Below are 14,335 nucleotides of genomic sequence, written 5' to 3' on the forward strand. Positions count from 1 at the left end.
ATTTTCCTGTTATTCAACAGTTACTAGGTTATGAAAATCAGCCTGGTAGATACAAAGGTGATGTGGAGAATTTAGTAAAGCAAGAAAAGCAACTCGTGGAGGATTATGAGAAAAAGGATGCTGCACTGAAGAAAGTGCTTTCAGGAATAAAAGAGGAGACAGAAGTTCTTTGTAAACAAAAGAATGAGTTGCAAACACAACTTGCAGAGCTGCAGAAAGTGGTGGACGAGAAGAAGTCACAGGTGAGTTTTAAAGTGATTCACATTTGCTAACAAATTTTCAATGAACCTGGGACATTGCCAGGGCAGTGTAGCTTGTGTGCCTCCATGCTACAAGTACTCGTACTTTCGTGGAGTCTTATTTGAAGGATATCTGTGGGGAGGCCAGACAAATATGTGGCTCCTGAAGAGAGCTGGCACACTTTCCAGTTCTTGCAAAAGTACCGGTGTGGATAATTGATTGATCAGGTCTTGTAACATTAGCTGACATGGCATTTCTATGTTGGTACAGTGAATGATTGAAAGCAAGGAAAAATTACAGCCATTACCTTTCCTAAGGACATGTACTCCATGACTTAATGAACATATTCTCCTGAGTAGAATATTCTAGACCCCTCAGGGGCTCAGCATTCGTTTGCTGAGTACGGGCTTGGCAACCCCGGGGTTACTGAGCTTGGGGACTGGTAAGCGCCACCATTCCTCTGTCACCGTAAGACCACCATGTGGTGCAGCGGTGGAATGTTGTGGGTTTCGGAAAATGGGGGTCTTGGCTTCACCGCCTGGACTGCGAGGAAGGTACCCACCTCTATAAAAAAAAAAAAAAAAAAAAAAACCTCAACCTCGAGGTGTGCTACATGCTGAGGAAGTGAATGGCTGTTTAGGTGAAACAATCTTTAGTGAGCAGCCTCTGGGGCACCTGCTGCACCCCAGTTGAATCAGGCATGCACGGCCTTGCCTTGGTCGACAGTTGTCTCCCTAGTGTCTCGTGGGATCCTTATGGAACTGTCTCGTGAAACTACTACTCCTGATGGGATGGGTGTAATGCCACGCAACACCCACACCCACTCCTCAGAGAGAGCTCGTTTGGTCAGTCCTTCCGAAAAGAAGTCTCAAAGTAATAGTAACAGGGAATTAGTGTGCCATAACACTTCCATTGTAATCAAGCGAAATGGGTGAAGCTTTGAGAAGATATCCTCTTTCTATATTAACAAGGCATTGGAAGGTATTGCTGGGTCTCTGAAAAGTGTCAGACGACTGTAATGGAATGCTTTTGGTTGAAACTGCTAATTCCACCCAAATATCTAAGTTTCTGGGATGTAAGGCCTTAGGTGACTACCAAATTGAGGCTGAATCGTGTAACAACCTTAACTATAGTAAGGGCGTGGTTACCTGCTCCGATATAATGTAGATGGACCCTGTGGAGTTGCATGAAGAGTGGAAGAATGTGGGCTTAATGGAGGTGTCGAATTATATGAGGAGAGTCAATGGCAAATTGGAAAAATCAGCAACGTTTATTCTAACATTTAGTACTCTGGAATTACTGGAACATATCCTTGCCAGCTATATCCACCTTTAAAGGTTCACCCGTTTGTTCCTAACTCCATGCAATGATATAAATGTCAAAGATTTGGCCATACCACTATGGGATGTAAGGGGAAGGCTACGTGTGGCAACTGTGGAGGCTCCACTCAAGAGTCGGGGACTTCTTGTACACTTCCTCTGAATTGTGTGAACTGCTCTTGGGATCACCCAGTGTGGGGCAGAAAGTGTGAGGTTTACAATGAGGAAAAGAAAATTCAAGAGTTGAAAGTACAGAGACGCATACCCTATGGTGAAGCTGAAAAGGCTTACAAAGCCATTCAACCACCGGTTTTTGCAACTTGTTTTGCATCAGCTCTTAAAACACCAATAGCTAAGCGTGATGCCTTCACACAAACTCAGACCACAGATTCAAGTACGAGCACAAGCACTTGTCACTGTATCTATGGGGGAAACGCTCGACTTGCAACTGATGTCGCTCGGAAGCCATCAGCTGTAGTCTTACCACATTAGCCACATACCACTCCCCAACTTCAGAAGCCACCTAAGCCATACCAGCAACCCAGGCAGCCTCCTCCTCCGGTCAGTAAAGAAAAACATCCTTCTAAAAGTAGTTTTAAGTCCAAGAAAGCGGTAGGTAAGCTTTTGGTTCGGCGAGTGCTCTCCCTTTCAGATGGCGACTGCTCATGGAGATTCAGACTTCCAATCAGAGGAACTAGAAAACGCGGGACCGGCTTGTGTTCCCCCTGACCTCCCCGGTAAATCACTGCCTCTGAGGGAGAAAAGAAAGAACCACCATCGCTAACCGATGGCTTCCACAGGGACTTCTGTGTTGCAGTGGAATTTGAATGGATATCGCTACAATTTGGAAGAATTGCAGCTGCTGGTCCAGGATAAACCTTTCTGCATCTGCTTACAAGAAAAGCATTTTAAAGTCACAAACAAACCTACATTATGGGGCTACCACATATATAGGAAAGACGATACTACTGTAGGCAGGGCTAAAGGTGGAGTGGCTATTTTTCTTGATGACAGATACCACTCCTCTCCTGTCCCTCTTACCACAACCATCCAAGCAATTGTTGTGAAAGTTCTCTCACCATTTACTATCACATTGTGTTCTTTGTACCTGTGCTCCCATGACGCTTTGGATGCGGATGCAATGGCAGACCTCTTCTGGGCACTCCCGTGCCCATTCCTTCTTGTGGGGGGGACTTCAGTGCCCACAATGTGCTGTGGGGCTCGGCTACTACTTGCTCCAGGGGTCGGCTGATCGAGTGACTCATCCATTCTGAGGATATCTGCCTTGTGAACGTGGGTCAGATGACTAACTTTTCCACGGCTACAGGGTCTTTTTCAGCTATTGATCTTCGATTTTGTTCCTCAGCTATTGCAGATTCAGTTCATTGGAAAGTGGCTCCAGATTTACATTCTAGTGACCACTTCAAAGTGTGGATTCATCTGCCGCCTAGGACAGTGACCAGCAGGAGACCACGTAGGTGGATGATACAAAGGGCAAATTGGTTACAGTACAGTCGACAGTCTATTTTTGAACGAAAGGATTGTGCACAAGAGGCGGTGGCCCACATCACTCATGAGATCCAAAGGACTGCCGCAGAGTCCATCCCCAGGTCTAGTAACCACCTCGGACGACGGCCTGTACCTTGGTGGAATGACGATTGGCAATCAGGGCCAGACTGACAGCTCTTCAGAACTTCAAATTGTGCCCAACTACAGACAATCTTCAGGTCTGTGAGAGCACATGCAAGGCGGGTGATCAAAGAACAGAAGAGGGCTTCCTGGAGGGAATTTAAGACTTCCATTAATCGGCCCACTTCCGCTGTCCACGTTTGGGAATCAATAAGACAGATTTCAGGCAAGGGTAGTCTACATCCCCTTATGGCCTTGCCAAATAATGGGGTCTTGGTGGTCATGCCAGAAGAGATGGCTCAAGTTTTAGCTGAACACTTGTTTACTGTTACTAACTCATCCAGACAAGCTCCTGCTGTTCAGATATTCCGTCGGACTGCAGAGATGAGGCAGCTCAATTTTTTCCTCGCATAATGAAGAGGTCTACAACCTTCCAGTCTCCATGTAGGATCTAGAATCAGCTTTATCTGCAGCCATACACACTGCTCCAGGACCTGATGAGATCCATTATACCATGCTTCGTCATCTGTGCGCTCAAGCGAATGGTCAGCTCCTCTCTTGTTTCAATCAGATTTGGTTTGATGGACAGTACCCCCACGACTTGGAAGGAGGCAATCTAATGGAGTGTCGCCCTTACTAGTTGCATGGGTTTGACTTTTGAACGCATGGTCAACCACCGCCTCGTCTGGCAGCTAAAGTCACGAGGTTACCTGAGCTGCTCCCAGTGTGGTTTTAGGCACTACCGTTCCACTCTTGACAACTTAATTCTACTGGATACGGCAATACAGGAGTCATCCTTATGCCGAAACCATTTAGTTTTTTTGTTTTTATTTATTTATTTATTTATTTATTTTTACCTCAAAAAAGCATATGACACTACTTAGAGGTACAACACCCTTCGCCAACTTCATGAATCTGAACTACATGGATGCCTGCCGCTTCTAACCCAATCCTTTCTCGAAGACAGGTGTTTTCGTTACTACATTGGCGATGCCATGACTGATTGCTATGTTCAGGAGAATGGTGTGCTCCAGGGAAGTGTACTCAGTGTCACATTGTTTGCCATTGCTATCAATGGCATTTCCTCTGCAGTCAGGAGCCCTGTCAAATGCTCTTTGTTTGTGGATGACTATGCAATCTTCTACTCTTCCTCTGATCTTACGGCGACGGCGGGGCAGCTACAACTGACCATTAGGAGGCTGGAAACCTGGGCCGAGACAACTGGTTTTCAGTTCTCACCTGAGAAGACTGTGTGTGTCAATTTTAATCGTGCTTGCCGGAGTTTTAACCAACCACAGCTTACAATGGGGGAGCGTATTTTACTTTTCAAGACAGTGTGCTTTTTGGATTTATTATTGCACTCTAAATTAACATGGAGGAAAGAAAATAAAACTTAAGTTGCAAAGGAAGTGGGCCATATACAACAACAAAACAGTGCTCATATAAGCGTCTGCCAACAGCAATGTGTGTCAAAGGCTTTACGAAGACTATGCAATGCTTTATAACAATTGCCTCTGATGAGTGTTTGTTTAAATTAGATTCGTTTGAGCTGTTGCGGGCGGGCTCTTGAGCATGCGCAGTTGAGTCGCACATGAGTAATAAGTTCTCCCGCTTCTGGTTACAGAGCTGTGGTTGCGCACCACTACTTAATATTGCCCCGGTTCGGAAATACAGTAAATCTGGGACTGATGCACAGATCAGTCTGCGTTGAGGTGGGGAGTCTCCATGTGACCTGTGTTAAACACAGTTCAGTGATCTTGTCGTTTTCTTTGTTTAATGCTATCACATTAAATGATATCAAAACTGATTTTTGTGGCCGCCATCTATCAAATGAATTAAAATATGTTCGCATAATTATGGAAGGCTAAAATATGTCATTAGTTTTAGATTTATCTCCACCTTTCTGACAGTCAAGCAGTAATCGCCTTACAGAGCGATGAAGTTATTTTTGCCGGTTTGCTAAAGAGGTTTGGCTGAAAATTAATCTTTTCTGCTCAGGCAGTCAATTTATTTGAAATAAAGTGTTTAATTTCACACTATTGGCTAGTTTCAACTGTTCGCTGCATTTCAAGTGCACATATGGCATTATGCCATAATAAAAAGCCAAACATTAGATAATACAGTACTGGTGCTCCAAGAAAATTTACATACGAATGTGCATGTTAAGCCGAATTATGCGTTTTAGTATGGTTCACAAAATTCCGACGCCCTTAAAGTATTGTCTGATGTCTTGTTTCTTTTGACATATGTAAGATCTTTTAATGTTTTACACGTACGAACATATGGTCTTCCTGCGTCATCGTAGCTGCGCAAGTGCAGTGACACTTGTTGTGTGGCGCTCTCTTGCAACTGCTGAAACGAACCTATTTCTAACAGGTCGCGGGAAAATATTGCGAACGGTGGTTTGAAAAGCATTACATTCAAAGCAGATTTCCTTTTACGCAAGGTGAACTATATGCGAGAATGTACGATGAATTTCTTAAATCACAAAGCGTTTGACTCTCATTTAAAAATCAACTCTTTGATGACGACCATTTAGGAGAATTTCGAACCCAGAAGATCAAACATTTACGTCATCCTTAAAAATCTTACTGGCACATTTGTGTGATGTATCTTATAGTGTAACACGTGCAAAAAAGATAAACATTATATGTGGAAGCTTAGTTTCTCTTCAAGCTTATTAATCTTAGAGACCAATATTATATGTGAATGCTATGTATATTAATTTAAACCATTAACTTTTCTTATTTGTGTGTTCACACTACTGAAGAGTGATCTTGCTGTTGGCTTACTACATCACGTGTCCTACGCTGCTATTAGCTGGCAAGATCACGTGACATGAGCTACGACTGTCTTACAAAAGCGCATCACAATCTCAATTTCAATGTTCTGGAAAGTAACATGCGGTGTTTAGTGGAATTCAAATTTGTACCTTCGTAATGCGAAAATATGCAGTGTACATGTTGCTGCACATCAAAAGTATTTCAAAACATGTTTTCCCCCCCTGAGTTTAGTTTTCTAGCTGGGAAATTCTACTCCGGTATATAAAACCATAAACGTTCAAAGGATTGATGAGTATTGCTGTGCCAAGGAAGAGTTATATTGTCATTTAACACAGAAAAAGTGTATTTTCACCCGGGAGAAAGTGTATTTTTGACCGGGAAATCCGGGAAAATTCCGGGAATTTTTTTCCTTGTCCATGTATACACCCTGGTAATGGCAGTTGTGGGGATGGCGCATAGTCGTCTTCGGTTCATTGGTAGAATTTTGGGAAGATGTGGGTCATCTGTAAAGGAGACCACTTATAAAACACTAATATGACCTATTCTTGAGTACTGCTCGAGCGTTTGGGTTCCCTATCAGGTTGGATTGAGGGAGGACATAGAAGCAATTCAGAGGCGGGCTGCTAGATTTGTTACTGGTAGGTTTGATCATCACGCAAGTGTTACGGAAATGCTTCAGGAACTCGGGTGGGAGTCTCTAGAGATAAGGAGGCGTTCTTTTCATGAATTGCTGCTGAGGAAATTTAGAGAACCAGCATTTGAGTCTGAGTGCAGTACAATTTTACTGCCGCCAACTTATATTTCGCGGAAAGACCACATAGATAAGAGAGATTAGGGCTCGTACAGAGGCATATAGGCAGTCATTTTTCCCTCGTTCTGTTTGGCAGTGGGACAGGGAGAGAAGATGATAGTTGTGGTATGAGGTACCCTCCGCCACGCACCGTATGGTGGATTGCGGAGTATGTATGTAGATGTAGACCTACGAACAAAGGGCTTCCGGTTGTTGAACATTTTGAAATGCCTTGGTGGAAAAACATGGGGAGCTGACAGGTCCTGCCTCCTACAGTTTTATAGGGCATTTGTTCGATCCCACTTAGACTATGGCATCGTGGTCTATGGATTGGCCCGTCCTTCTTACCTCCGGATTTTAGATGCTGTCCACCATACGGGCATTCGGATATCGACAGGAGCCTTTCAGACCAGCCCAGTTCTGAGTCTGTGTGCAGAGGCTGGTGATCCCCCACTCTGGATTCGGCAACGTATCCTTTTGGCTCGACAGGTGCTGAAAATCTCAGCGTCACCTCAGTCATTGGCATTTAGTACAGTGATCCAACCCACCTTTGAACAACTGTTCAGGAATCTGCCCCAAGTGACCCAGCCATTTGGTATACGTGCAACGGACTGCCTCAAGAATGTGGATCTGTCAGGCATGAAAATACCCAGGGATGGAGTGCACTGCCGCCTTGGTGTCTTTGGAGGCCCAATGTGATTTTAAGATTGTGCAGTATCCAAAAAATTGTACTCCAGATATGGTTTCTACATCTTTGTCTTGATTGGCGACTCCATGGCGTGTTATGTGCACCACGACCAAATAGTGGATAGAATTGGAAGGAAAATCATCATTGGCTGTATTTTGTTGTTTTATTGTCAACAAAATCGATTTTCGGTCACTTGGTGACCATCCTCAGTGCTGTAATATCCAATTATAATTGGTAGGCACTGGTATCAAGTTATAACCACAAGCTTCGACGGGAAAGGTCATGGCATCAGTGTTCTGGGATGCAAAGAGCATTCTGTTTGTAGATTATCTCCCCATGGGGCAAACAATTACTGTACAATACTGTGCTCACCTCCTGGACAAATTGCAACAAAAGATATGTGAAAAAAGGCTAGGTTTAGCAAGGAAGAAAGTCATCTTCCATCAAGACACTGTGCACCCGCACATCATTTAAAAGAAGACTGTAGACACCTGGAGATAGTCGTTTCAGATAGATTACATTGATAAGAAATTTTGAAACCAGATTTTAAACTGCAAAACATTCCTGGGGAGAGAATTTAATTCATTGGTTGTGAATTGCAGATTAAGACTGAAGGAATTGCGCGCGCGAGTGTATACCCGTCCTTTTTTCCCCCTAAGGTAAGTCTTTCCGCTCCCGGGATTGGAATGACTCCTTACCCTCTCCCTTAAAACCCACTTCCTTTCGTCTTTCCCTCTCCTTCCCTCTTTCCTGATGAGGCAACAGTTTGTTGCGAAAGCTTGAGATATATATATATATATATATATATTTTCCCGGCAATCAGTTGCAACAATTGTGTATAATAAGTTGTTGAAAGTCGTTTGTCGTGGAAAAACTGGCGACTTCGAGCATCATTATGTTTTCCGCAAACAGTTGTATTTCACAAATGTTATTAATTGTCTTCATAATGTTAACCACGCATAGTTAACGGAAGACGTAGAAACGATATTCCGAAACGAATACGTATAGTGTAAGTCAAAACGTTCGAATTAGAATAGAGACCCCACGAACACAAATTTGCTGTGGCAAGTATGAAATATAATCTCAGTTACTCGCTCCTTACACTTGAAGGACAGATGTTGAATGGGCCGAAACGAGCCGCCGCATAACAGCGTAGTTGCCTGCTAACTTCGAAAGAAGGTAGATGCGGTCCCTAGCGCAACTTATAACATTGTCGAAAATCAGTGCGGATGGGAGAGCTTTGGTACACCCTGTTAAACAAACGGAAAAATTGAGGCGGTACAATTGGAGAGCGATCCGCCTTCACCAACATGCATAAGCAATTCATTAATACTATATTTGAATTACAAACAACGAATAAAAAAAAAATTGCATGGCGCGAGATTCGATCCGGCGACCTTCGGATTACGAACCTGAGCACTTACCGCTGCGCCATGACGCTGTAGAGAGTTATTAATCGTAGAGAGTATTTCACCGCAACGGTTTCTTTTAACTGTCGATTTTCTCGACAACGGCTGAGAGGTGCATCTTGGTGCTTTGCCACATTACACCTCTGGCCATGAGCTTTTATTATGCGCAGTATGAATCGAATCTGAATTTCACAATTGGCGGCCTCCCCTTGTTAGTGAATTATGTACAAAAAAGTGAAAAAACTTGTAGTAGCTGAACTTGGAGGAAGATCAGTGTCATTTCCAGAGGAACCTAGAAACACTTGAGGCCATGCTGGTCCTATGGCTTAGAATATAAACTGAAAAAGGGCAAGCCCATGTTTATAGCATTTGTAGACTTAAGAGACAGATTTTGACTAGGTGGACTGGAATACAATCTCTGAAATTCTGAAGGTTGCAGAGGTAAGACAGCAAGTGAGTGTTAGATTATCTACATAGAGAAGGAGTAGTTGAGAAGGGATGAGGCGGCAAATTTCTTGAGGAAAAAACCTTTTTACAGAGCACCTAGCATCCAGCGCATGTCGGTATATCCATTACTCATAGGATTTTGAAACACATCCCTGTTGGTTTGTGAACATTGGTGAACATATTCCAAGTTTATTTCTGAATGGATCGTAAGTTGATTTTTGAATGCATGCATAGTGTACATGATGTGTCTGCCAGGGGAATCCTCATTGCATCTAGCAATGAACTTTTCTGCAGACAAAACGGGACGGGGCTATATGAGCTGAGCGGAATAAAACCGAACCGGTGAATGCCAACTGCTGCTTGTTTGTGGTTGATTCAGTTTGCAAATGTTCAGTGTCGTCATAATTACTAGTGAAATCCATAATCAGACTACCAGAGTGGAAATAAACAACTAACAGGAATAACAGGTAAGAAAGATTATTATCTTTACGGTGTATCCAAGAAAATGAAATTCTGACAGAAAATTTTTGACCAGATCGCTACACTAGACAGGGCCAGTTGTAGTTCCCAGCTAGCAGCTGCTTAAGTTCCAGTCCGGGAGAAGCACGGAAAACGCATTGTAGGAACATGTAATAATGCCTAACTGGAGAATAATCACTGGGTAACTAAACTGGTGATTGTGGCCAGATTAGTAAAGGTAACTGGGAACGAGTTTTGACAGTGGTAGAAATAGTTACAGAATTAGTGTTAGAACGAGGAAGGAGAAGAAACGGAGACATCACACAAATTATAGAAGTATATGACTATTCCAAATTTACACAAAAATTTTATTCTACCACTTTTTGGTCTTGTGCATGAGAAGCTGGAGTATATGAATGAAATTTGAAACTATTTCCTAACATAGAGCTTTTTGATTGTAGTGGGCCAAGTAGGTATTTTGTATTAGTACTTCGAGAATTGTTGTACTACAAAAATGATAATTATTGTCAAAACAGTCTTGCTTATTTGGTGTGTGTTACAATTGCTGCAATATTAGAAAGGACTATTTTGTTTTATCCAGCACACAGTGACAAAATAGACGTAATCATATCGAGAAACCACACAAGTCTTGGGTACTATTTGTATTAACAGGTTTTTCAGTATTAGACGACAACATTTCGATTTTTCATGTTGCAAAATGTTTGACGTACTTTGAGATAATAGTTCTTTTGCAGAAAGGAAATCACGCCATGTAAAGCTGTAGCAAGATTAGATAGTACACATTTCTTCAATCCTTAGGTCCTAGCGATTTTTCTATCTTGCCTCTCTCTTTGTCTTTACTGGTTTTAGGTAGCCTATATTAAATTTATGTCACACAGAAAGCAGGTTATTAGCTAATAGGCAATAAAGAGTAGAGATTTTATGAAGAGTTCTTGATCGCCCGGTTACAAATAATCCCATCCAGTATTAATTGCGATTTTTATTTTGAAGAGGGGCAGGATGTCAGACCGGCCAACTGGGAGGCGGAGAGGCACTAAATGGCATTTTAATTTCCACTGTCCTGAAATAGTTTGATGGCATCCATTACGAAATATACACGTTTGAGTTCCACAGAGTGAAATACGGTGCCATGCTGTCTAAGAAAGTTGTTTGAAGAGGCGTGGCACTACACTTCGGCACACTTAAGATCAAATAACATGTCTTAAATTTGCTTGAAGATATATGTTTTATGTATGACTCTTCAGAAAGATGTGCACTACAAAATGAACTTATTTTTGAAAAGTTTTTTTTTACGTTATGATGCACAGAGCAGTCTGTTATAGTGGGGGAGGGGGGGGGGGGGGTAGTTTTCCCGTGACCCGTGTTTACATTTAGTGATTTTTGTTTCCTCTTCGTTTACTGCTCTCACGTCAAATAAAACAAGACTGATTTCTGTGGCTGGGAGCTATTAAGTGAATTAAAATACATTTTAGCCTTCCATAATTATTTGAATGTGTTATTAGTTGCAGATTTTGTTTCCACCTTCCTGACAGTCAAGCATTAATTGCCTTGCAGAACAATGAAGTTATTTTTGTCAGTTTGCTAAAGAAATTTGGCTTTTATTTAAGCTTTCCTGCTGAGGCAGTTAATTTATTTGAAACGAAGTATTTTATTCCACACTATTGGCTAGTTTCAACTCTTTGCTGCATTTCAAGTGCACATTTTTATCTTCTAGCACATATGGCATTGTGCCATAATAAAGAACCAAACATAAGATAATACAGGACTGGTACTGCAAGAAAATCTACGTCCTGAAAACCACACCGAGAAGCTTAATATCAGGTCGAGGCCTATGTCGTTGGGAATCCGGACATACGAATGTGCGCTTTAAGGTGAACTATGCATTTTGCTATGGTTCATGAAATTCCGATGCTGTTGGAGTATCCTCTGATGTCATGTTTCTTTTATGACATAATGTAAGAAAGATCTTTTAATGTTTTACATGTACGAACATATGGGCTTCCTACGTTACCGTAGCTGTGCAAGCACGGCGACGCTTATCTGGCGCTGTCTGGCAACTACTGAAAAGAATCTAACAGGTCGCAGAAAAATATTGCGAATTGTGGTTTGAAAAGCGTTATTTTCAAAGTAAATTTTCTTTTACGCAAGGTGAACTATGTGACAGAACATACGATGAATGTCTTAAATCACAGAGCCTTTGCTCTCATTTAAAAATAAACTTTTTGATGATGAGACATTTAGAAGAATTTAGAGCCCAGAAGATCAGAGATTTATGTCGGTATTAAAAATGTTACTGGCGTATTTGTGTGATGTATTTTAAAGTGTAACATGCGCTAAACAGATCAACATTATATGTGAAAGCTTAGCTTCTCTTGTAGCTTATTAAGTATATTAACTTAAACTATTAGCTTTTCCAGTTGGTGGAATTCGAATTTATACTTTCGTAATACGAAAACAGCATACATTTGCTGCACACCAAATATCTTTCCAAAACGTGTTCTCCCCCCCTCGGAGTTTCATTTTCTAAAGTACCGAGAAATTCTACACTGTTCTATAAAACGATATCCATTCAAAGGATTGATAAGTTTACAGTTCCGATGGAAAGTATACTGTCACTTACTACAGAAAAAGTGTATTTACACATGAGAAAATGTATTTTTAACTGGGAGATCCGGGAAAAATCTGGAAATTTTTTTTCCTTGTCCATGTATACACCCTGTGGACCATATGCGACCTTCCAGTCACATAATGGACTAAGGTAGTTGCATTTAGCTCATTTATGCTGCTGTTCTTTAATTAGTGTTTATTCCCTCTTTAAAGGCGACTTAACAGTGAGAGTCCTGCATTGACACCCTACAAATGTGACAAATTGACAGAAAACATTTTATATACTCTCCAGGTGGCTGTATTTATGTGCTCCATATTAAGAGATCTTATCCTTAAACTGTCAGGAAGGTGAATGTAAAGGCTTCTTAAGGTGGTTGGAGTTACCTGAACCTTACAAGGAGTTTATTTTAGATACCTTTAGTCTTTTTATAGTCTAATCCACAAAATTTATGTATTTGTTCATAAATTAATATCATTCCTCAAATTTTTACTTATTTTTCGTTATTTTCTGTCCCTTGAGTCGGTAGTTGCAATTACTTTTCAAGATGTACTAATGACTGCACCATCAAGGGCCCTAAATCCGGCAACCAACGGTTATTATTTTATGTATTTGCCTCTGTTATGAAATATAATTACTGTACACTTTCCAAAATTCTATATATTCATGTCCCACACCTCTGCTGCCAGCACAGTTGCGGAAACAGGCAATTGGTTGCAGCCACATTGCGACTGTGCTAAACATGGTCCAGGTATTCCATGAAATGTGTTGTTGCCAGGTGTGCTTAGAATTTTGAATGTTCTGGTTGCTTAGAATTTCTGATGTTCTGGTTTTCCAGAAAGTGAAACCAACCCTCTTAGGTAAAGACCAGTTCCAAAATGGTTGCTGAATGTCACTGACAACATGAAAACAAATAGCAGAATGGAGTCTGCTTCATAAGATTTGTTGTTTGGAGTTCTGAGATGGTTGTCATCTTGCATAAGAATAACTAAAATTCTTGCACGACTTGTATGAGTAGTCACCTCATTATGTTCCTGTCGCATGACTGGATTGCTTTAGACTGGCTGTGACTCGTGTAATTTAAAACATTGAACATTGAGTCCTTGTTGAACTTTGTAGCCCGCCCAAAGCGTTCTTTTTGAGGATTAAGTTTCTTATATGAACTAAGTGATACAGCTTCCAGGAATTTAGCCCAAAGTGCATATCATTCATGTAGTACCTTACAATAACAGCAGAACATATGCTCCCCAGCACTTCGCCACAGAAAACACACAGTCCTTATGTATTGCTCCTCACTCCACCCTTCTATCATCTTCGACAATAAAGTGTAATTGTATGGATAAAAAAATTTACTCAAGCGACGGCAGAACACACACAAAAAGGCTTAACTTATGACGAATCAGTCTTTCCTCCTCATCCCGTTCGTTAAATCTCCCCTCACCCTGGGTTCTGTGTGACTTTTCTGAACGGTACCCCTTCTTCTAAACCTCTCCAGTTTTTTCTTTCACCCATCTTCCTTCCCCTTCAGCTGCTCTGCCAGGAGGAGTCACTGGCTCCGAAAGCTTACATAAGTTAAACCTCTGTGTGTGTGTGTGTGTGTGTGTGTGTGTGTGTGTGTGTGTGTGTGTGTGTGTGTGTCTCCTGACACCACTTAGTGAGTAGATTTTTTTTATCTATCCAATTACATTATATTGTCAACAATTGATTATTTTCAGTCTTTTATTGTCTTCCTTCTTTATTTCTGTCCACCCTTCCTCTTTCTGTCCACCCTTCCTCTTTCTGCATTTTGTGTTTCTCAATGCCACTTCAGTTTTCTTCAGACAAACTATCTTAACATTTTGAAGCTTTAGAAAAGGAATGTGCAGAGACTTTCTTTCTGTATTTCTGAATAAAACAGTCCGTAAGGCATCGACGTGCCTCTTCGTTAGAACTTTCAGTTAAATGA

The 14,335-nt window shown here is 41.5% G+C and overlaps 1 protein-coding gene across 1 annotated transcript in view; it reads left to right on the plus strand.

Moving 5' to 3' along the window:
- Positions 1-14,335, plus strand: part of LOC124721169 (structural maintenance of chromosomes protein 4-like) — a 249,531-nt gene that overhangs the window by 117,298 nt on the left and 117,898 nt on the right. Inside the window, exon 8 of the mRNA XM_047246005.1 lies at positions 21-242. Coding sequence (XP_047101961.1) covers positions 21-242 — 222 coding nt within the window. The remainder of the gene's footprint in view (positions 1-20; positions 243-14,335) is intronic.

The sequence above is a fragment of the Schistocerca piceifrons genome, chromosome X, assembly GCF_021461385.2.
Source record: "Schistocerca piceifrons isolate TAMUIC-IGC-003096 chromosome X, iqSchPice1.1, whole genome shotgun sequence".
Lineage (NCBI taxonomy): Eukaryota > Metazoa > Arthropoda > Insecta > Orthoptera > Acrididae > Schistocerca > Schistocerca piceifrons.